We start from the raw sequence: 22361 nt of genomic DNA on the forward strand, positions 1-22361 counted from the left end.
GGTTTTACTGCTAACCTACAAAGCATTACATGGGCTTGCTCCTACCTATCTTTCCGATTTGGTCCTGCCGTACATACCTACACGTACGCTACGGTCACAAGACGCAGGCCTCCTAATTGTCCCTAGAATTTCTAAGCAAACGGCTGGAGGTAGGGCTTTCTCCTATAGAGCTCCATTTTTATGGAATGGTCTGCCTACCCATGTGAGAGACGGAGACTCAGTCTCAACCTTTAAGTCTTTACTGAAGACTTATCTCTTCAGTAGGTCCTATGATTAAGTATAGTCTGGCCCAGGAGTGTGAAGGTGAACGGAAAGGCTGGAGCAACGAACCGCCCTTGCTGTCTCTGCCTTGCCTGTTCCCCTCTCTCCACTGGGATTCTCTGCCTCTAACCCTATTACAGGGGCCGAGTCACTGGCTTACTGGTGTTCTTCCATGCCGTCCATGGGAGGGGTGCGTCACTTGAGTGGGTTGAGTCACTGACGTGGTCTTCCTGTCTGGGTTGGCGCCCCCCCCCCTTGGGTTGTGCCGTGGCGGAGATCTTTGTGGGCTATACTTGTCGGCCTTGTCTTAGGACGGTAAGTTGGTGGTTGGAGACATCCCTCTAGTGGTGTGGGGGCTGTGCTTTGGCAAAGTGGGTGGGGTTATATCCTGCCTGTTTGGCCCTGTCCGGGGGGTATCATTGGATGGGGCCACAGTGTCTTCTGATCCCTCCTGTCTCAGCCTACAGTATTTATGCTGCAGTAGTTTATGTGTCGGGGGACTAGGGTCAGTCTGTTACATCTGGAGTGTTTCTCTTGTCTTATCCGGTGTCCTGTGTGAATTTAAATATGCTCTCTCTAATTATCTCTTTCTTTCTTTCTCTCGGAGGACCTGAGCCCTAGGACCATGCCTCAGGACTACCTGGCATGATGACTCCTTGCTGTCCCCAGTCCACCTGGCCGTGCTGCTGCTCCAGTTTCAACTGTTCTGCCTGCGGCTATGGAACCCTGACCTGTTCACCGGCCGTGCTTGTTGCACCCTCGACAACTACTATGATTATTATTATTTGACCATGCTGGTCATTTATGAACATTTTAACATCTTGACCATGTTCTGTTATAATATCCACCCGGCACAGCCAGAAGAGGACTGGCTACCCCTCATAGCCTGGTTCCTCTCTAGGTTTCTTCCTAGGTTTTTGGCCTTTCTAGGGAGTTTTTCCTAGCCACCGTGCTTCTTTCACATGCATTGCTTGCTGTTTGGGGTTTTAGGCTGGGTTTCTGTACAGCACTTTGACATATCAGCTGATGTACGAAGGGCTATATAAATTAATTTGATTTGATTTGATAACCAACCCCTACTCTTTGTATTTTCTGCTGGCTGCTCCACCACCACCGATAGGACTGAGCTAGGCTGAAACACCTGCATTTTGGAGCTGCCTTACTCAAGAAAGCAAAAAAAAGATACCATGTTTTTATGCGATTTTAATAACTCAATTATGTTTGTTACACTGTTTGCAAACTGATATGTAACACCTTTAATGCCAAAATAACATGCAACACAGACACAAAAAACTACTATTATTTTTTGCTAAACAGGTGGGTCTCTGTCCTGTAATGGGGTATTCTTTACGCCGATTCTGTTGAAAAACGTTTCTTAACCGAAAGCAAACGAAACGAAACTGGGTGGGAACTACCTGCATTTGTCCAAAATAAATTGTGGTCGTTGCAAAACCGAGCGGTTCCAATTGTTTGGCTAATGATTCAACATTACACACCTGCGGAACACCGCCCAGGGAGCAGAAAAATGTCACGGAGGCGCGCATTACTTCGCATGCGCGTTCAAGTGGAACCCTCCCCAGTGAGGTGGGCATACACACAAACACGCCTGTTCTCTAAAGAAACGGCATGCACGACTGCTGTCAGATCAGTGCGAAACGGGACAGGACCAGAAGGAGCAGTTGTCTCGTTATACGTTTGTTTTCCCCCCTACCCATTTCATTGTCTTCCCCTCACTTTTCTTTAAGTTTCATTCGTTACTAACGCCTTAACTCAGTGAAAAATGTACAGGTATTTCGGAGAATTACTTACTCGTGGAGCAAGCAGTGCTCTGGCCTCGGGATGTGTCAAGTCGGCTCTTCCAGTTTCCGCGTCGTTGATGCGGATGCGCCACTACAGCGAGGTCGCAGGAGAGAAAGATGTAGATGACCCCAACTTCTTTGGAATGGTGGAGGGATTCTTTGACCGCGGTGCAAATATCGTTGAGGATAAACTGGTGGAGGACCTCAAGAACAAAGAGACGCCAGTGCAGAAGAGACACCGAGTACGCGGAATTCTCAAGATCATCAAGCCCTGCAACCATATACTGAGTGTATCGTTCCCAATCAAGCGAGACAATGGCGAATGGGAGGTGATTGAGGGATATCGTGCCCAGCACAGCCAACACAGGACCCCCTGTAAAGGAGGTAAGGCGGCGAATGTGAAATTACAGTGAAGATGCTGAAGCGGAGTATAGCTAGCATGCTATCTAGCCTGTCAAATTGAGAAGCGGGTAGCTGCAGCCCAAATTGCCTACGTTTTTTACAACTAATCCAACTGGACTACAGCCTGTCATTTCAAATTGGAACAAATGAGCCATAATGGGCAGAACTAAGCACGACCTAGCGAGATTCGATTGGCTCGATCTAGTATTTAATCTGCATATTTCAGTTAGGGAACGCCTACTTTGCGTGTGTAATAACTCAATTCGCATTTGCACTCCTAAACGCGATTTTTTTTTTTTTTACTTTTGCAAAGTGTAAAGTCTACAAACATTAGTCCACTCTGTTCATAACAGATTCTAGTTTTGGGAACATCAAACTGTTTGTTTCATCGATGCGAACATTTACAGAATGTCGGCCAAAATCCATCTCGTTCCATCTTCTCCCACTTCCATATTTGGTAGTGAGTGGAAACGCCAATTGGATGCTTCACATTTAAACATCCAGTGAAATATCTGTCTCATTGTGCTGTCTGTGACATGGCGGCTGGAGTATGGGCGAGTGGGTGTGTCGAAAGCGCTCCGCTATAGAGGGGAGTCATTTTATGCTGTCCAGGTTTGAACCGGGCAATGGCTCATGTCATCTGGCGAAAAGGGTGGGAGCGGAGCGCCCATCTCAAACCAAACCGTGATCTTTGCCTCTAGGTCATGTTGTCAACCAGGCAGCATGGTGCATCGTCCAGAAACAAATCTCTTTTGTAATAAAATAAATGATTGAATTTTCATTGGGAAGGCAGATAAAGCACTTATCAAAAACAATCACTTGTGCATGGGAACACAGAATCACACTAATTACTATACGTGCTTAATTAACGTTTGTTTTTGAGAGGACATGGACATCTGACAGAGTGGGAACCAAAATAAGATTGTCAGTTTAAAAAAGGTTAAGGATGCAAGAATGTGTACATATCAGGCTGTGTTGGCAAAATCATTACATATCCCATCTAGCCAAGCTGGGAGAGGCTTCCTGTTGTCACAGTTCCAAGACCAGTCATGCCATGTTCAAAACAATTGGGAACAGGGAACTCCTAAATCTCTGACTTCAGGCCTCATTTTAGAACTCTGACCTGAAGATCACTGACGTCATGATTTGACCTCGCATTTTTCCGAGTCCCCAGTTGTTTTGAAAGCACCATAATATCTGAAAATGTAGCTAGCACATGTCATAGGCTGACCACAACGCTCGCGTTGTGTGCGCGAGCGTTGCAAAATAAATGTAGAAATCTATGTTATTCAATTATAGCACCCACACTGCTTGTGCGGTCAACGAGCGTCTGCGTTGCCAAGGGCTAAAATAGAACTCCTTTCTATTTCTGACGCAGATCGCACTGCAAGTCCTGCCTCTCCCATCTCGTCATTGGTTTATAGAAGCAGGTACCCACGTGCCATCTCCTCATTGGTTATACCCACAGTGGGTGATTGAAAGATGAACTGCGTTGCCAGTCGGTGTAGTAATACTATGAACATTTAGATGCCAATCACCATATAAGTTAAAAGATGAAAAAGCCTGGAAGGAGGGAACATGACTAGAAACGATTCAGTTGGCCGTTTTATGTGTGGATTAATTGTCGGAGTAGAGGACCTTGTGCATTTCAGGTAAAATACAACCGAATGTTTATCTCAGGACAAATTAGCTAGCAACAGCAAGCTAGCTAAATAGGACAAATTAGCTAGCAAGTGCAAGCTAACTAGCTAAATTGCCATAAGTGTTTAATGCTTTTCGACTTGTCCCCAAATTAATGTAATTGGTTCAGAGTTTGTTTTGATATTTTAACTTGTGTGTCGTGATTGCGTTTGGTGTAGGTGGACAAAATACATTTATGCAGGATGGCGCATGCGCACAGCCGGTTTGGGTTCCCTGTTAGCCCTTGGCAACGCAGACACTCGTTGGCGCAATAATTGAATAACAGATTTCTAAATATACACGACACGAGCGGTGTAGTCAGCCTGTTACCCGTATACATGGATGAACACTTCTCCTTCTCTGTCATGGATGCCATGGTTGCCCTTAGCTAACCAACTGCATTCAATGTTGGCTAGCTAGCTAACATTAGGCTATAACTAGCAATGTAAATGGATTTCTGAGATACAAATAATATTACTACACAGGTTGTAGAAAAGGCCCATGGAGTTGGTGGAAGAATCCCTTAAGTCATGGCCACTTGCTCAGCTGGGCCAGGGGTGCTTTAATTAGGTCAGGTGGAAATGTCAGAAAGATCTCAACTCATTAAAAGGAGGAAAACACCATCGCCTGAGCTCGCTGCTTTCACTTCCTTAACTCCGTCTAATCCAGACGTTCTGTGAGTCCATGAATCCACAACAAGGGCATCCTGAAAGAGGGCTCGAGAAGCACCTATGCCCTCAGAGACCTGCCTGTATGGTTGCAGGTTAAGGCGAGGGCGAAGAGCATCACTCACCAGGCCACAATCTCAGCCATAGCCTCCAGGGGAAGGAAGGAGTTTGAACGCCAGGAGGGACATAAGGCCAAATCCCACTACCATGTACTTAAATAGTGAAGCCGGGGAGGAACCCGGGAAGAAGACCTCTCTCAAGAGCAAGAACATAAAATTCCAGCCTTACTGCCCCTATTGCAATAGTAAGGGGCACTTCCTTGGCTCATGCCCCAGGGTAAAAAAGCTCACTCAACCTCAAATGAAAGCCTGGATAACTTCAGGGGAGTGATGCTACAAGTGCCCATAGCCATAAGGCAGAGACCTGTATAAAAGACACCTGGGAGCCAGAAATCTTTCTGATTGAGAGAGGGGGTCAAATACTTATTTCCCTCATTAAAATGCTAATCATTTTATAACATTTTTGACATGTGTTTTTCTGGATCTTTTTTGTTGTTCTGTCTCTCACTGTTCATATAAACCGACCATTAAAATTATAGACTGATAATTTCTTTTTAAGTGGGCAAACGTACAAAATCAGCAGGGGATCAAATACTTTTTTCCCCCCACTGTAGCTTTCTTAGATGGCACATATTGCACTTTTTATTTTCTTCTCCAACACATTGTTTTGCATTATTTAAACCAAATTGAACATGTTTCATTATTTATTTGAGGCTAAATTGATTTCATTGATGTATTATATTAAGTTAAAATAAGTGTTCATTCAGTATTGTTGTAATTGTCATTATTACAATAAATAAATCGGCCGTTTTAATTGGTATCGGCCTTTTTTTGGTCCTCCAATAATCGGTATCGGCGTTGAAAAATCATAATCGGTCGACCTCTACTCAAAATAAAGTATAGTGTAGTGGCAAGAGGAATTTTGTCATTGTTTGTCTTTCCTTTCTTTCTGTGCCACCATGTTTGCATATAGATTACTGGTAATGTTACCAGACCCACATTCAGTTGCAAAATGTTCTTGAACGCTACAGGTAGAAATACCATGAATAGAGCCAACGTTATTCCTAATTCAACATGTCAGAAATATGCTATGTAGAACAAGCATACTTCTATCTGAACGTTCCATCTTGCAAGTTGTTAGCTATAGCTAGCTAATGAGGTAACATGACCGAACGAGGTGTAGCCTAAACAAATGGTTAATAGTCCAGTCCACAAGTAGTACTATTAGAACGGCCCACGATATGCTTTATGAACGTAAAATGCAGCGCCGCTATTATGGGTCATATCGGTGGAACGTAAAGGGCTAGAATCAAGACGTTTTCATTTAGGAAAAGAGGGAGACTTGGCTACAGAACCTGGCTATGAAATGTTGTGGGGAAAGTGGGAGGGTTGAGCGGGAGAGAAACATAACTATACAGTTGTTTTACTATTAAATCCAATGCATTTTTTGTTTTTAATTTCGTATAGCAGCTTGTGTTTCTTAACCAGGCGAAGGGTAGCTAACTAGAAGGCTGGTGGTGACTGGTTAGCTACGGGGAAGCAAGAGTTGCCTGCGCAATGTGTATAATCGGCAGCGGAGCTTGTCTACTTGTCTGCTCTCACTCATCGCTTGCTCCCCCGCAGCTCACCAGATGACGTAGGCTGTGTGCCGGGCATGGGGCGTCCTTCCCACTGCTGAACAGAACTGCGCTGCGTATCTGTGCCGCTAATATTAATCGTGCTTATCACGGAAAAGCTCTCAATCTCTCCTAAACTCTTGTCCAGTTCATTTAGTAGTCAATCGCCACTGAAAAATAGGTGTTTGGCCATTTTATTTTAGTCACTGTTTTTGTTGACGTAATCAACAGTGCGTAGAGTTCAGTACATTAAAGTATATTGTACTGAACATATCTACTTTACAATGCTTTACTGTACTGAATTGTCTACAATGGGAACTCAAAGTAGTCACAAACCACAGTTGGGTCACTTGTCCATATGTCTACTGACATACAGTAGGTACCGTAATTTCCGGACTATTAAGCGCACCTGAATATAAGCCGCACCCACTGAATTAAAAAATATATATTATTTTGAACATAAATAAGCCGCACATGTCTATAAGCCGCAGGTGCCTACTGGTACATTGAAACAAATGAACTTTACACAGGCTTTAACGAAACACGGCTTGTAACAAAACATTTAAAATTTGCAGTAAGCTTTAGTTGTCTTTTTGCACTGAGTCAATTCCTCACGCTGCTGTTTCCAACGTCTTATCATCGACTCATTAAGACCAAGCTCCCGTGCAGCAGCCAGATCAATGGCCTTCAACTTGAAAGCTGCATCATATGCATTTCTCCGTGTCTTTGCCATGATGAGGGTGACAAAATGACTACCGTAATCAGAATGATGGGAAGTTTGAGCGCGCTCGATATAATCTAAACAGTAAACAAAAAAGTTGTTTGACCTTAACCCGTTCGGCAATTTCATTGGTCTAATGAAAGCTTCATGCCGCCAAAAAACTGAGCACATCACAGAATGTGTTCTTTTGGGGGGAAAAAATGAAAAGCGTGAAAAATCCATATATTAGCTGCGTCATTGTTTAAGCCGTGAGGTTCAAAGCCTGGGAAAAAAGTTGCGGCTTATAATCCGGAATTTACGGTATATGCCTATTGCCTATGGCAGATTGTTATGGATGACATCTGATTTAAGGGAAAGTGGTGGTGATTAAACTAATCACAACAAACCACAATTATTTCCCAGGGGGAATACATTAATCTCCTTTCAATCCAAAATCCTGTTTGGTCTGCTTTTGAATAGGACACCTTTCCCAAAATCAGATCTCTGCATCAAGTTTTAACCGTTAGCCTCATGTTGCACTAATTCGAAATATCCTACTTTTTGTGCAGCTATTAAAAGCTTCAGTGTCTTCAGAAGTAGAAGGGATCGTGAGGTAATGTGTGTAGAATAAAGTGGTGAGTGGTAGTCAGTGAACAAGACAAACCTGCCAGGACCACACCCAGTTTCCATCTCACGATGTTTTTCCTGTTTGTAGAGGAGTGGAGGGGGCCTGGCCTGCGGTCTTGGGAGTGAGTTTTTTTGTTTTTGTTTAAGCTGGCCCCAGGTGGGTGGAGTTTGCACTGGGTGAAAAGTGATTGATGGTATTAGCTTTAAAACCTGGCTGCCTTCCAGGCGTGAGCTGGGCGCCCCATTCAAAGCTTTATGGTGAAGTCTACTCAACAAAGTGACGGATGTGAGACACAGAGTAATGATTTAGTATTCCGAGTTTTCGCATGCGAAAGTGTTTTGCTTTTGATAAAGCCCCCTTTTTTTTAAAATTATTTTTAATCTGCCTTCATGAGGAAAACTAATTTGAAACTTTAAGCATACATTTATGTGTTTCTGAACAATGCACCATACTGCCTGGTTAACAATATGACTGGGCGGTGCAGATTACTGTTTGATTTGAGAAGGGCGCTCCTACCTCCCCGCTTTTGCCCGGTCGCATTACAAGCCATAGTCCGGTGCAACCCAGTTCAGCCTATTTGAATCCCCTCAGTGAGTCATAGCGCTAGGCAGTGTGTGGTTTCTACCTCCCTCGCATGCAAGCGTCTCCTCTCCTACGGAGCTCTACTGTAACTCTCAGACACTGGCCAGCTGCAACCATTTTGTGCATTTCCTAAAACCGACTCCCTGCGATAACTATGAGAGGCCTAGTGTGAAATGGAGTATTTGGATTTTGTAAAAAAACGGGGTCTTGTTCCAGAGCTGACTGGGCTGGCATAGACAAGGGCTAGCCTACATTGGACAAATTGTGCCCTCTTTTTCTCTCCCGCTCATACTCCTCTAACAAGTTCATTTCTTTATGAGTGGTTCTGAGACGGGTTAAAGGCTTAATAATCAGGGCGCAAAATACCCCCTAGCTTGTGATTGTGTGTGTGAGTAGGCTAATTGCATTAGTCCACCTCCTTGTGTTGGAGAATAGAATACCAAACTGATTAAGCTAGTGGGATCTCTGGTTTTATTGTACAGCAACTTATTAGACATTGTTTTCATCATGCAGAAAGTCTAAAGTTCAAGTATTCCATTTTCCTAATATTCTTATACACACGTACTCTAGCTAGAGATGAAAATGGGAAAAACGCAACTTTTTTCAGCCAAGTGATATCGCAGGTTTCACTCCACTAACTCTGTCACGTTGTGTTTTCCAGGTATCCGTTACAGCACCGAGGTGTCTGTCGACGAGGTGAAAGCCCTGGCCTCGCTGATGACATACAAATGTGCTGTCGTGGGTAAGGGCGTTTTTTTTATAATTCTACACAGTATCTTCTAGACATAAGTCCTCCAGACATAAGTCTTTTTTATATGGCCTGTTGTGTTTTTTTTTAAATGTTGCAACCCCGTCCATTTAAATCCCTTACAGATGTGCCGTTTGGAGGAGCCAAAGCTGGAGTGAAGATCAATGTAAAGAATTACACGGTGGGTATTAGTTTGTTTCTGGATACGCCAGAGTATTTGATGAAATACTTATTGTTGATGTCCTTTCACCCAGTCACGTGTCACTTTCACATTAGCTTTAGGGTGTGTTCCCTTTCAACAAGGCCATTTAGTCTTTTATTGTGAAATTGTTTATCTGTGACTCTCAGAGCTTAGCATACAGGCTCACATTACCAAGTCATCTAAACCAGTGATTAGAGTGCAGTCAAGGCATTTCATTTTTACCTCACTTGGTTCGCTGCTCTGTATTTACCCCTAGTGCATAGATAATAAGGCTGCAGGATGTTCTATTATGTGACCATTCAGTGGAGTTTGTTTTCGCAGTGGTAGGAACAAGGATGAGGGAATCTCCACCATCAACTTTGACCCCAAAAAAGCTGAGATTACTTATAGAAAATGATTTATCATGAATACAAAATATGCATAACCTGCACTTAATAAGGTTCTCATTTGAATTTGCAAATAAGAACTTGATTAAGTGCAGGTTGTACATATTATATCACAAGTTATTAATATATTGAATATCTTATGTAAAATAATAGATCGTCCCATTCAGTGTTCTATAGAACTCTGCACAGGAAGCTGTTAGTCAGTGGGATCTCGCTCCCCTTCCTGTTGCCAGCCCAGTGCTGACCCATCCCGTCTGTTGTTGCCAGTGGCCCTAGGGCTCCATTAGGCATTGGCAGCTCTGCTCTGGGGGAGAACTGCTGAGCCATCAGCTGGTAGACATCATGACTGGGACACCCACCCCCCTCTTATCTGCTAGGCTGCTGGCGCTGAAAGTTTTAATTTATTAGTATTAACCTACCTGACAGTCGTAGTGCCTTCTTTGGTCTGACTTTACTACCAGTGAAATATGCAATGCCCTTTATCATACTTTTATGCTCTGTGTGCAGGACAATGAACTGGAGAAAATCACCAGGAGATTCACCATTGAGCTGGCCAAGAAGGGTTTTATTGGTGAGTAGTGTCTGTGTCCAGGGGAACATTTGAAGGCTGCTGGTGAAAAAATGTCTGGCGGTGATGTCTATGGCCGCATGAACACATGGTCCCCTGGAGTGGGTGTGCCTTCCCCCTAGCCCATACTGTCAGAGGCAGGGTTTCATGAGCCCACAGTGCAGTACACACACACACAAATGACCACGATGAGAGAGGAGTTAAACAAAAGGCATGAAGGCAGCTTGACCTTCCAGGAATCACAAGGGGGAAACCTCTCAGGCTGGGAATACAGGGAAAACGGTACACCAGAAACGATCTAAAACGCAATAATCCACCAAATATTTTGGTTTATTTTTGACATCTTCATTTAAAGAAGGAGTTCACGTTAACTTCACATTTCCTTGTAACAATTCTGCTTGTTTAAGAGTTATTTTAGGGTTATGCATTCAATGCTTGAAGTGCCTGTCGCCCATTAGGGGCTTCTAGCATGACAAGTCCACATCGTTTCAAAAGGCAAGAATTGCTCTCTTTGTCGCTATTTGTTATCCAAAGCTGTAAATGTGGTCCACATGGTCACTAAATCAGCAAGGTCTGATACCAGTCCAGAGGAGCCTGTTATTAAAAGGCATTCCCCAACATTCTCCCATAGAGGGAGGAGGGGACTGTTTGTATAGCTACATGTTTTAGTCTAGTCACGTGACGTGTAACTATCGGAGTGCTTGAATTCCTAGAATGAGGAGCTACGGTACATACACTAACATTCAAAAGTTTGGGGTTACTTAGAAATGTTCTTGTTTTTGAAAGGAAAGCACATTTTGTTGTCCATTTTAAAATAACATCAATTGATCAGAGATACAGTGTAGACATTGTTAATGTTGTAAATGACTATTGTAGCTGGAAACGGCAGATTTTGAATGCAATATCTACATAGGCGTACAGCCCATTATCAGCAACCATCACTCCTGTGTTCAATGGCACGCTGTGTTAGCTAATCCAAGTTTATCATTTTAAAAGGCTATTTGAGCATTAGAAAACCCTTTTGCAATTATGTTAGCACAGCTGAAACTGTTGTTCTGATTAAAGAAGCAATAAAACTGGCCTTCTTTAGACTAGTTGAGTATCTGGAGCATCAGCATTTGTGGGTTCGATTACAGGCTCAAAATGGCCGGAAACAAAGGACTTTCTTATGAAACTCGTCAGTCTATTCTTGTTCTGAGAAATGAAGGCTATTCCATGTGAGAAACTGAAGATCTCGTACAGCGCTGTGTACTACTCCCTTCACAGAACAGCGCAAACTGGCTCTAACCAGCATCCCGGTGTCGCCTCTTCACTGTTGACATTGAGAATGGTGTTTTGCTGGTACTATTTAATGAAGCTGCCAGTTGAGGACTTGTGAGGCGTCTGTTTCTCAAACTAGACACTCTAATGTATTTGTCCTCTTGCTCAGTTGTGCACAGGGACCTCCCACTCCTCTTTCCTTTCTCAGAATAAGAATAGACTGACAACACTCAATTGATCTAAAGAAGGCCAGTTTTATTGCTTCTTTAATTAGAACAACAGTTTTCGGCTCTGCTAACATAATTGCAAAAGGGTTTTCTAATGATCAATTAACCTTTTAAAATGATGCACTTGGATTAGCTAACACAATGTGCCATTGGAACACAGGAGTGATGGTTGCTGATAATGGGCCTCTGTGCGCCTGTGTAGATATTCCATAAAAAAATCTTCTGTTTCCAGCTACAATAGTCATTTACAACATTAACAATGTCTACACTGTATTTCTGATCAATTTGATGTTTTAATGGACAAAAGCAAGGACATTTATAAGTGACCCCAAACTTTTGAACGGTAGTGTGTGTGCTTAAGGGCTGTATAAGTGTGTAACCCATGGCAACCATACCCTCTGGCACGTGTCTTCAGTACACTGCCATAGCTTCAAAGTGGGCCATGAGTGCCTCTATTCTTTCACAGCAATATATTTAGATGGGTCTGCATGCTTCAGTATGAGTTTGTTGGTGAATTGGTTGTCTCTTCTTTACTGAAGCCATTTTAGTTATCTTTATAAGTTTACTTTAAAATGACAGTATTTTGTCTTTCTCCTGTCAGGACCTGGCATTGATGTCCCTGCCCCTGACATGAGCACTGGAGAGAGGGAGATGTCATGGATCGCTGACACCTATGCCAACACCATGGGGCACCATGTACGTGTTCCCTGTATAAACTCACTGCCCTCTCCAACAATAGACATTGAGTTTTCCCCAGCACTTCCTATCAACTAAGTTAAACGGCTTTTAACAATTACTGTAAACCACTGAAATGAAGGAAAATGACATGCGTATACAGGTAACTGCCAAAATACAGAAAAATGGCAACATGAAAGTGTCTTAATAGGGCGTTGGTCCACCGCGAGCCGTCAGAACAGCTTCAATGCGCCTTAGCTTAGATTCTGTCTGGAAGGGATGCAACACCATTCTTCCACAAGAAATTCCATAATTTGGTGTTTTGTTGATGGTGGTGGAAAACGCTGTCTCGGGCGCCGCTCCAGAATCTTCCACCAGTGTTCAATTGGATTGAGATCTTGTGACTGAGAGACACACATACACCCATTAAGCCACCTATGCTCCTTTGAGACCCCTTTTCAAAGTCACCGAGATCTCCTCTTCTAGCAACTGGCCATTTTTATACATGACCCTAAGCATGATGGGACGTTAACTGCCTAAATGACTCAAGAACCTGCATTCGATATACTTTGTATCCCTCACTTACTGAAGTGTTTGCTTTATTTGGGCTAGTATAGACGTAACTTTCTCAGGTGTTCCTCTGCTTTGCATTTTTTTATCACCATTAATCTGTTCATGTCTTATCAACCTGATAACGAAACGATTGTTACACGCCCGCAGACCACAAAGCTGAGCTTATCTGTGTACAGTAGCTAGAGGTCAAATGCTAAGTTGTGATTATTCTGTTTGCACACTAGCCATCCCTATTGTCTTTTCTGAGTTAACATCTCCACTATGTCACTGTTTTTTCCCTATCCCTTTTGTTGATTCGAGTTTTTACAGGAAGTTCTGCTGGCCTCGTAACCCCCGCTCCTTGGCTCCAGACAGTATTCTGAGATCCATTTCCAATCGCCCTGGCGGTAGAGGAAGTGCTTTGACTTTCAATAAGCTGACACTTCTACCCTTATTTTCTTGTCATAAGGCTACTGTTCCAATTCTAATGACAGCGTTTCGAAAGACGAAGCTCAACCAGTCTCTTGCTGTATACATGATCATATATGTTTTGTTGGTTGCCAGGGAAGAGGTCAGGGAGCACTCCAAAAGGTAAAGCATTTCAACTGTACACTACAACTTCTACCCTACAGCCTAGTCATAGAATTTGGTCTCAGTCTAAAAACAGCACTATGAAGAGACGTGTGCTCTTGAGCCGTCTAGGATTGGTCTTATCACAGTTTGAGGACAGTGCTGTGCTGTGTCCATTAAGGCCAGGACGATACCAGTATTGCGATACTTGTTAGTATCGTGGCAAGGAAACGAAACACGAAGCGGATTTAACTTCTTGAGGAAAACTGAGAAGAGGGCACGTTGACTTTTTGTTGTTGTTGGCATAGTCATCGACTGCGGACGTCTAATTACATTTTGTTTCTGAGTCAAATGTTTCTTTTAGTGGAGTCTCGCTAGAGCCTTATCTTTGCCCCTTGAAAGATTTGTCTTTAATAGATCCCAACATATGTCGACTACACTGTCCAGAGTACCTAATACAAGGTTGACAAAATATGTATAATAAAATGGCCGCCTGCTGAATTTGTTTTCTTTTGAAGTTGCTAATTCCACCAGTAACCAACCACACCCTCCTCTCCTCTGTGTCCAGGACATCAACGCCCATGCCTGTGTGACTGGTAAGCCCATCAGCCAGGGGGGCATCCACGGCAGGATCTCAGCCACCGGGCGTGGAGTATTCCACGGCATCGAGAACTTCGTCAACGAGACGGCCTACATGAGCCAGCTGGGCCTGAGCCCCGGCTTCACCGACAAGACCTTTGTCATCCAGGTACACAGACACGGCACTTATTGATTAGGAATGGCATTTCATTAAGCGTCTTTCATCAGCTTTCAAAGCAATAAGAGGTTTGACTCTGCACCTAACAGTGTCTTCTGTTACGGCAGCGCTGCTTAATGCAAGGTGTGCATCTACTGCAGCACTGCTTATATGTCTACAGAATGACTGTACCTTTTGGTACTGAGACCAAGCGTTAAGCCTTTATGTTCAACATATAGACCCCCCTCATGTTGACAGGATATCAGTTGTACGTGATTCAGTGCAAAATTGGCCAGAGAATCAATTCCTCTGTTCTGCAGTCTTCTAATGTAATATGGGAAATGTCATTAGGAAAACATCTTGGAGGCAAGATTTAATTCGGTCTTGATGCCTTTTTAAAAAAAATGTGTCTGTAATCTAAGGCATCCTTATCCCTTAAAATCCATACCTAACCAGCAGGTTTCTGCTCGCCTGGAAAGACTGGGGGGAGGGAGTGCCGTCAGCAATCTAGGTTGCTGACTGGTGTGTTTCTATTGGCCGCTGCAGTAGTGGAGCTGCCTACTTTCCTCATGTCATAAATAATCGATATCTGAGTGATGTATGAATGAATATTTTGTTAAAGGAAAGATCCACACGGCTTGGTTGTCATCAAATCAAGCACAACGTTTTTTTTTTGGTTAGAGGTAGCAACATTCGAGACTACTATAGGATGGAACCCACGAGGTCGCTATAATCACCGAACAGATGGCATAATGGCTCGTTAGCAAGGTGTTCCATTTGGATGTGCAGAGGACTGTCCTCCCTCCTACAGTAGAACACATTGCTACTGCTAATTACAATCTCTACTGATTACTGTGTCCTCGTTAGCGAACAATAAAGTCATTGGACCAGAAGACGCTACATGACGTGTTTACTGTGCCAACCGAGCATGTTTCTTATGAACAAGAACATAAACATAAATGGACATTTGGTACATACAAGCAGAACAGGCTTAGCAACGTGTGATTTATCTACCCCAGGGCACTCAGGTTGGAAACCTTTTTTTTGGCCTGTTTTCTCTCTTTTATTTTGGCACGTGTCATTCTTCTTCCTCTTCTCCCAGGGTTTTGGTAACGTGGGCATGCACTCCATGCGTTACTTGCACCGTTTCGGGGCCAAGTGTGTTGGTGTTGGAGAGATGGATGGAAGCATCTGGAACCCCAGTGGCATCGACCCCAAGGAGCTGGAGGACTACAAGCTGGTCAGTACACAACTCATAGCTACGGTCACTAGCCTGCAGGTCGACCGACCTCTTGCTGTTCCCTCTACTTGTGGAGAGCACAGTGGAATGCACCGTCTAAGGCTACCACCTAGGGGACGTACAGTGTCCCTACACTCTGAAAGTCCCCCAGCCAACAGCCATTTGAGACGGATGACTAGTGATACACTTTGGTACTGTGTCTGTCTACTTTATCTCTCTCTGTGTCTCATTCGCTTTCGTCTCTCCTTCTCACCAGCAACACGGCACCATCGTGGGCTTCCCCAACTCCACACCGTACAAAGGCAGCATCCTGGAGGCCGACTGCGACATCCTGATCCCCGCCGCCAGCGAGAAGCAGCTGACCAGGAACAATGCTCACAAAATCAAAGCCAAGGTCAGACCAGCATTGGGCGATGTGCAACGATTCCACATGAATGTGTTTGTTCCAGTCAGTTTGACCGAGCAGGCTAATTGGGGGTGTTTAGTAATGTTTATGTAAGTTATGTAAAACGTACACAATCGTCACTAACAGTAAAAACAGATTTGTGGAGAGCTGGATTGTGTATGTAGATTGTATTTAAATCCTCTTTGTTTGTTCCAGATCATTGCTGAGGGAGCCAACGGCCCCACCACTCCGGATGCTGACAAGATCTTCCTGGAGAGGAATATCATGGTGATTCCGGTGAGAGCATATTCATTATTTATCCACTTGTGTAGTTGGGTAATATTTATCACGTTTGTATATTATTTATACCTCACATGCAACCCGTAATAAGACTATGTAGTGTGTATGCTAACAAATTCTATTAAGTTAAATTATCTGACTCCGTAAAGATGATTTAGCAATGTGCAAGAGACTGTAGTTGAGTTAAAGTATTAGAAAGGTCTGAGAATGGAATTCTAAAGGCTAATCAATTTAACTACATTGTAAAATTAATGAATTCACATACAAGGCTTAAAGGGATACTTTGGGATTTTGGCAATGAGGCCCTTTATCTACTTCCCCAGAGTCAGATGAACTCGTGGGATACCATGTGCGAGCAGTTTGAAGGAAGTTGCTAACTAGCTCTAACGCAATTGCTAACTAGCGTTAGCGCAATGACTGGAAGTCTATGGATATCTGCTAGCATGCTAGTAGATAGCACAGCTGAAAACTGGGTAACATAATTGAAAAAGGGTGTTCTAATGATCAATTAGTGTTCTTAAAATTATCAACTTGGTGTAGCGAACACAATATGCCATTGGAACACAGGAGTGATGGTTGCTGATAATGGACCTTTGTACGCCTATGTAGATATTCCATAAAAAATCAGCCATTTCCAGCTACAATAGTCATTTACAACATTAACAATGTCTGCACTGTATTTCTGATCAATTCGATGTTATTTTAATGGACAAAACATGTGCTTTTCTTTCAAAAACAAGGACATTTCTAAGTGACCCCAAAATGTTGAATGGTAGTGTAGATACAGGGCCTCATTGCCAAAATCCCGACATATACCTTTAAGTTACAAGGCATTTCTAATATTACAAGGCATTATTCAAGGCATGATCAGAGAGGGAGAGAACGAGACAAAGAATCCATTGCTTGTGCCTTAGCTCATGGGAGAGGGAGACTGAGAGGGAGAGAGACGTCATGGCCTGAAAAGCCATGCCCAAGGTGTCTCTGGGGTGGTAAGAGAAAGAGGGCGAGTGTATCTCACCAGCGCAGGTCAGGAACAAAGAGAAAGCCACAATGAAGCTAAGACCCTTTTTATAACCCTTTGAACATGTTTATATTTAAATCTGAGTTGTTAACTCAACAGTAATCCTATTGGTCAACTTCCAATCAGATAGCAGACCTACAGGATGTTTTCACAACAGAACCTACTGCTTCACAGAGATGTGAGAAAATGGGGGATGGCAAGAGCAACACGGAGAACGCCGAATTCTTGAGAAGACAAACCCTCTTACGTAGAGTTGATAAGAGTCTCTTCAGGGGCTGGCCCTGGAGACGTAGATATTTTTAGAGTCGGTTTCACAGACCAAGATCAACAACAGAAAAATAGCCTAGAAGTAGGCCAGAATCTGACTTGTTAAATCTTCAATGAAGACTGGGATTTCATGAACATTGATGAGTTGGATTGCATACCTCTGGGTTCCAGAGTCTGACTCTATTTCTTTGAATGGAGATGAATCATAGTCCAGGGATATTGTAAGACAATGCATACAACAATTATCATACATTTTGTTTAGAAATCAATTTAGTGCAGACAGTTGCTTCATCTGTCTCTGTGTAACTTACTCTTTGACTTCACAGCTCTTGGTTGCCTGTATGTTACATCATAGCTGTAATGTTGGAGTCTGTAAACGTTCACCATCTCTTGTTTATTCAGGACATGTACCTGAATGCTGGTGGAGTGACTGTCTCCTACTTTGAGTGGCTGAAGAACCTAAACCATGTCAGCTACGGTAGACTGACCTTCAAGTACGAGAGGGACTCCAACTACCACCTGCTCAGTAAGCCTGACATTTCTCTACCTGTACGGAAGCACTCGCTCCTACTAAGTTCAGCCTGCTCTCTGTTATGTCACAAAGATGGATGTTGTTGATCTTGTATTAAACTAAAGTGTAAATCGTTAATTACTTCCCCGTGTCAACGGGGAGATTTGTTGGAATGTGAATGAGAACTATTTGAAATGTCAAACCCGAGGCTGATTAAACACAATGTTTTTTTTTTACAGCTGTGACTCATGTTGCACATAAAAAATGTATTGGACTGCAGAGTAGACACACACACACACACACACACGCGCACAGCACACACAGTACAGCCCCTCCTCCGTGCCTGGTGAGCGAGAACATTATTGTCAGTCACTTTATGTAGGGTTTCCAGGAAGAGGTGGATGCTGACTGTCTGCAGGCCATGTCTAACACTCTCTCTCTCTTTCCGGTCTATCAGCAGTATCAGTCAATGAGGCAGTCTGATATTGTGCACATGCATTTTCACACAAAAGCCCCTCAGAACATGTATGTACATTCGGTTTTCAGTACATTGCAGCAGAGGATTGAGCTGGGGTTATGCTTGTCGCCGTGTGGGATGGTTTCTGAATATTTTAGAAGCTGAAGCCATTACCCAGTCCCACGAGAGTGGCAGGACTGGGCAGTGTTGGAGACATGGAAAAGAGCTCAGAATAGATATGGCTGTGAATTGCCAAACCCATAACGTTTTTGTAGAAAGAGAACATTTATACCAAATTATTAATGCAGGTGAACTAACTTTAAAATGAACTAAAAGTGAAGATTTATGAGCTGTATCCTTCATGATGGTTCAGTGAGGATTTAGTCAGATTCATATCCATATACACTACCACATATACATATGAACTGTCTGTGGTCTCCCTCAGTGTCTGTCCAGGAGAGTCTGGAGAGGAAGTTTGGGAAGCATGGAGGAGCCATCCCTGTGGTCCCTACCTCTGAGTTCCAGGCCAGGATCGCTGTGAGTACAACCCTCCCCACCCCAGCCTTGCTATGATCCTGGATTACTCTCCCTTCATTCAAACAATACCCCTAATATTTCATTAAGATATAATATACACTATATATACAAAAGTATGTGGACACCCGTTCAAATGAGTGGATTTGGCTATTTCAGCCACACTCATTGCTGACCGGTGTATAAAATCGAGCACAGGGCCATGCAATCTCCATAGACAAACATTGGCTGTAGAATGGCCTTACTGAAGAGATCTGTGACTTTCAACATGGCACCTTTCCATCATGTCAGTTTCCAACAACACGCTACATGGCCAAAATGTAGCACTACATGACCAAAAGTATATGGACACCTGCTGGTCAAACATCTCATTCCAGAATCATGGCGGTGAGCTTTACATCACTCCAGCCAACGCTTGGCATTGCGCATGGTGACCTTTGGCTTGTGTGCAGCTGCTCGGCCATGGAAACCCATTTCATGAATCTCCCGACAAACGTTGCTTCCAGATGCAGTTTGGAACTCTGTATATCACAGTTAAGCTGCATTTCTCCAGAGATGAGTAAGGGTTTAGTTTAGTGGGCTAAATGTTAGCTTTGAGTCCTATTTTCAATGCATTTTTCTCTGTTTGGTTCCAGGGCGCTTCAGAGAAGGACATTGTGCACTCAGGACTGGCCTACACCATGGAGAGGTCTGCCAGGGTAAGAGGCTGATTGCTTAAACATGATTATCTGGGCTAAACGGTTCCTCACAGGTCCAGGGACAGGGGTTTTATTCAAAGGAAATGCTGTGTTAATCCAACACAAGGTCCTGAGGCATCCCATTACTCCTGTTCGGGGAAATGAAGTCTTGAAAGTTGAAGTCATGCTTCAACGGTCCAGTGACAAGCTCCATTTCTATTTTACACATCTCATTACCCAAACAGCACTAAGCTCATATTTCCTTTTCACTGCTGTCTTGCCACCATTCTTTTTTTCCCCCCATTCAAGCTCATCATATAAATCACTCTCGAACATGGTACACACACACACACACACATCCACACCCACATCCTCTGTCACCGGTTTGCTGTGCGTGCGAGCAGTGGTAACTGGAGCAGCCAGGGCTTTGTTAGTCTCTCATCATTGCTAGGGCCCAGCACTGATGCCAGAGAGAGCAGAGACAGGATGAAGATTCAGACCGTTACCCTGCTCCCCTTTAGCATTAACACACTATCTATCCCACAAACACTGATGACTTTAATGTCACGTCTGACTGAGGATCCAGTCTTTGTGGAATGACATCCCCCTGTGTCATATGGGGTTGCCTATACCACCTCCCAGGAAATGTAATACTCTGTGCAGACATACTGCATGAGAGTCTGCTGGTTTGTTACTTGCTTATTGCTCCCTGGGGGTTATTTCTTTAGAAGTACACATAGAGATGCTTTATTATCCTGTGGAAATGGATCACTGCATTGATAATGGAACAATAGTGGTGTATTGCTGTAGGTAAGAAATGGAGGAGGGGGAAAATAATGATTACTTGAAGGGACACAGAGATGAATATCATGGTTGAGTTTATACTCTTTGTTTTCTCTCCCGCTTTTAGCAAATCATGCGCACCGCTAACAAGTACAACCTGGGCCTTGACCTGAGGACGGCGGCGTACGTCAACGCCATCGAGAAGGTCTTCAAGGTGTACAACGAGGCTGGTGTTACCTTCACATAGGCGGCTCCTCGCCACCCCGCCCACCTGCCTCCGTCTGTCTGTCCGTCCACCCGAGCAGACCCAGGCCCCCCCCCACCTCCATACAACAATCACACAACATATCAAGTGTTTACATTTTACACATGACCATTAGCTTTACTTGTATATGTATAACCAGCAAAGCAATACGCACATTCTTCTGCGTTCTCATGTCTTCAAGAGAACCCATGTTCTAGCTTGCCTTAAATCCAGTAGGGCTGTTCTATGACGCTACTGTGTCTATGGTCATTTTTTTTCCTTTACTGTAGAAACCTCATTTATTTTCTCATTCTATGGACTCCAACCCATTTATTCCTGTTACTATATTCTTATGCCAGTAAACACCAAAAATTCTGGTCTACAGCTTTCACGGGATACTGCTTTTATGAATCAGTGTTGTGCTTTTTCAGTATCTGTTATGGATCTACAGACAGATTTGAGTAAGTTAGTCAATATAATAGAATGTAGAGCATATCAGATACACACTTAAAGCCTTAATTGCACCGGTTTCTCCTGTGGTGAAATGGAGCAAATGTTTACTTAAATGGAGAAAGTTTTCTTACCTACACCAGAATGTTCTTTCTATTTAAAGTCTCCCAATAAGACTTCAGTGCACTTATAAAGCAGTGCACAACGTGTGCTTCTACACTATTCAAGATATCATAAAATACATTTGTTACAAAGCAGACTTATTATATGTTTGTAAGTAGGTTGGCACAACACTAAAACCCAGAATTCCAGAAAATTGATCTGTTCACCTTTTCGATGCCTTTGTTCTAAACCTGAATGCTTTGTCTTGCCTCAGAATTTGAGCCATATCGGAATGGTTTCTGTGCTGAAGGCTACTGGAAGGGGAGATGTGAGGGAATATGTGAGAACGGCCTTGATTGACTGCTTTGGGATTCTATGTAAGAGAATTTGTACTGCCTTTTCGTTGATACAGAATTAAACTTTAAAATGCTCAATTGTTTTTATTTAATGAATTCATTGATTCAAACCAGAAACCATGATTCCCCATTGGGAATGTGATGATTTTTCCATTGGGGTAAATTCTGCTCATTTTGTATATCAATAGCTAGGTATTGGTTGCATAATCCCCACTGTACCTATTTCATCCAACATTAGCCTACTCAACAGACTTTTGGAATAAACATTTTTATTTACTTTTCAAATATAATACATAACATTACACAATGTACTGTAGTGACAGTAGCAGATTATGACGGTAAAATAATATATTCTTCATAGGCTATAACCAGAGGTCTGTCAGATTGACTGACAATGAGAGGAAGAGAAACTGCTTCAGTCTGACTCAGCCAAAGAGACTTTTCCCAAATGACAGCACTTGGTCTGCGGCGCTGTTGTCCTTAGATTTGTCATCACTCTCACCAGACATCTCTCCTGCAATGTCCCCGTGTCTGTAGGTTGAAGGATAAGCAGAGTTTAGCAGAATTGTAGAATGTATAGATAAAAATGACCGAAGGTGGTAAGGCTACAGATGGAGCTCAACATTAGATTCTTGTCTAAACAGCAGCAGCAAAAACAGCTGCAAAGCTTAAATCAGACAATATATTTACATTTGAGTCATTAAGTAGAATATCT

General features: G+C 43.2%; 1 protein-coding gene across 1 annotated transcript; it reads left to right on the forward strand.

Moving 5' to 3' along the window:
- The first annotated feature begins 1857 nt into the window (after window positions 1-1857).
- LOC106606089 (glutamate dehydrogenase, mitochondrial) lies at window positions 1858-21724 on the forward strand. The gene is made up of 13 exons (XM_014202210.2): window positions 1858-2444; window positions 9057-9137; window positions 9269-9324; window positions 10239-10302; window positions 12388-12482; window positions 14152-14331; window positions 15422-15559; window positions 15816-15953; window positions 16161-16241; window positions 17935-18058; window positions 18946-19037; window positions 19670-19732; window positions 20622-21724. Exons 1-13 carry the CDS (start codon window positions 2042-2044, stop codon window positions 20739-20741), a joined length of 1635 nt encoding a protein of 544 aa, XP_014057685.1. The 5' UTR covers window positions 1858-2041; the 3' UTR covers window positions 20742-21724.
- Window positions 21725-22361: the final 637 nt, after the last annotated feature.

Source organism: Salmo salar, chromosome ssa01 (genome assembly GCF_905237065.1).
Source record: "Salmo salar chromosome ssa01, Ssal_v3.1, whole genome shotgun sequence".
NCBI classification, from domain to species: domain Eukaryota; kingdom Metazoa; phylum Chordata; class Actinopteri; order Salmoniformes; family Salmonidae; genus Salmo; species Salmo salar.

Bases quoted from the DNA above. Each gene is read 5' to 3' on its own strand.
- LOC106606089 (XM_014202210.2), top strand. From the start codon at position 2,042: ATGTACAGGTATTTCGGAGAATTACTTACTCGTGGAGCAAGCAGTGCT. The intron at 9,325-10,238 runs GTGGGTATTAGT...CTCTGTGTGCAG, and splicing joins TCAATGTAAAGAATTACACG to GACAATGAACTGGAGAAAAT. The intron at 19,733-20,621 runs GTAAGAGGCTGA...TCCCGCTTTTAG, and splicing joins CCATGGAGAGGTCTGCCAGG to CAAATCATGCGCACCGCTAA.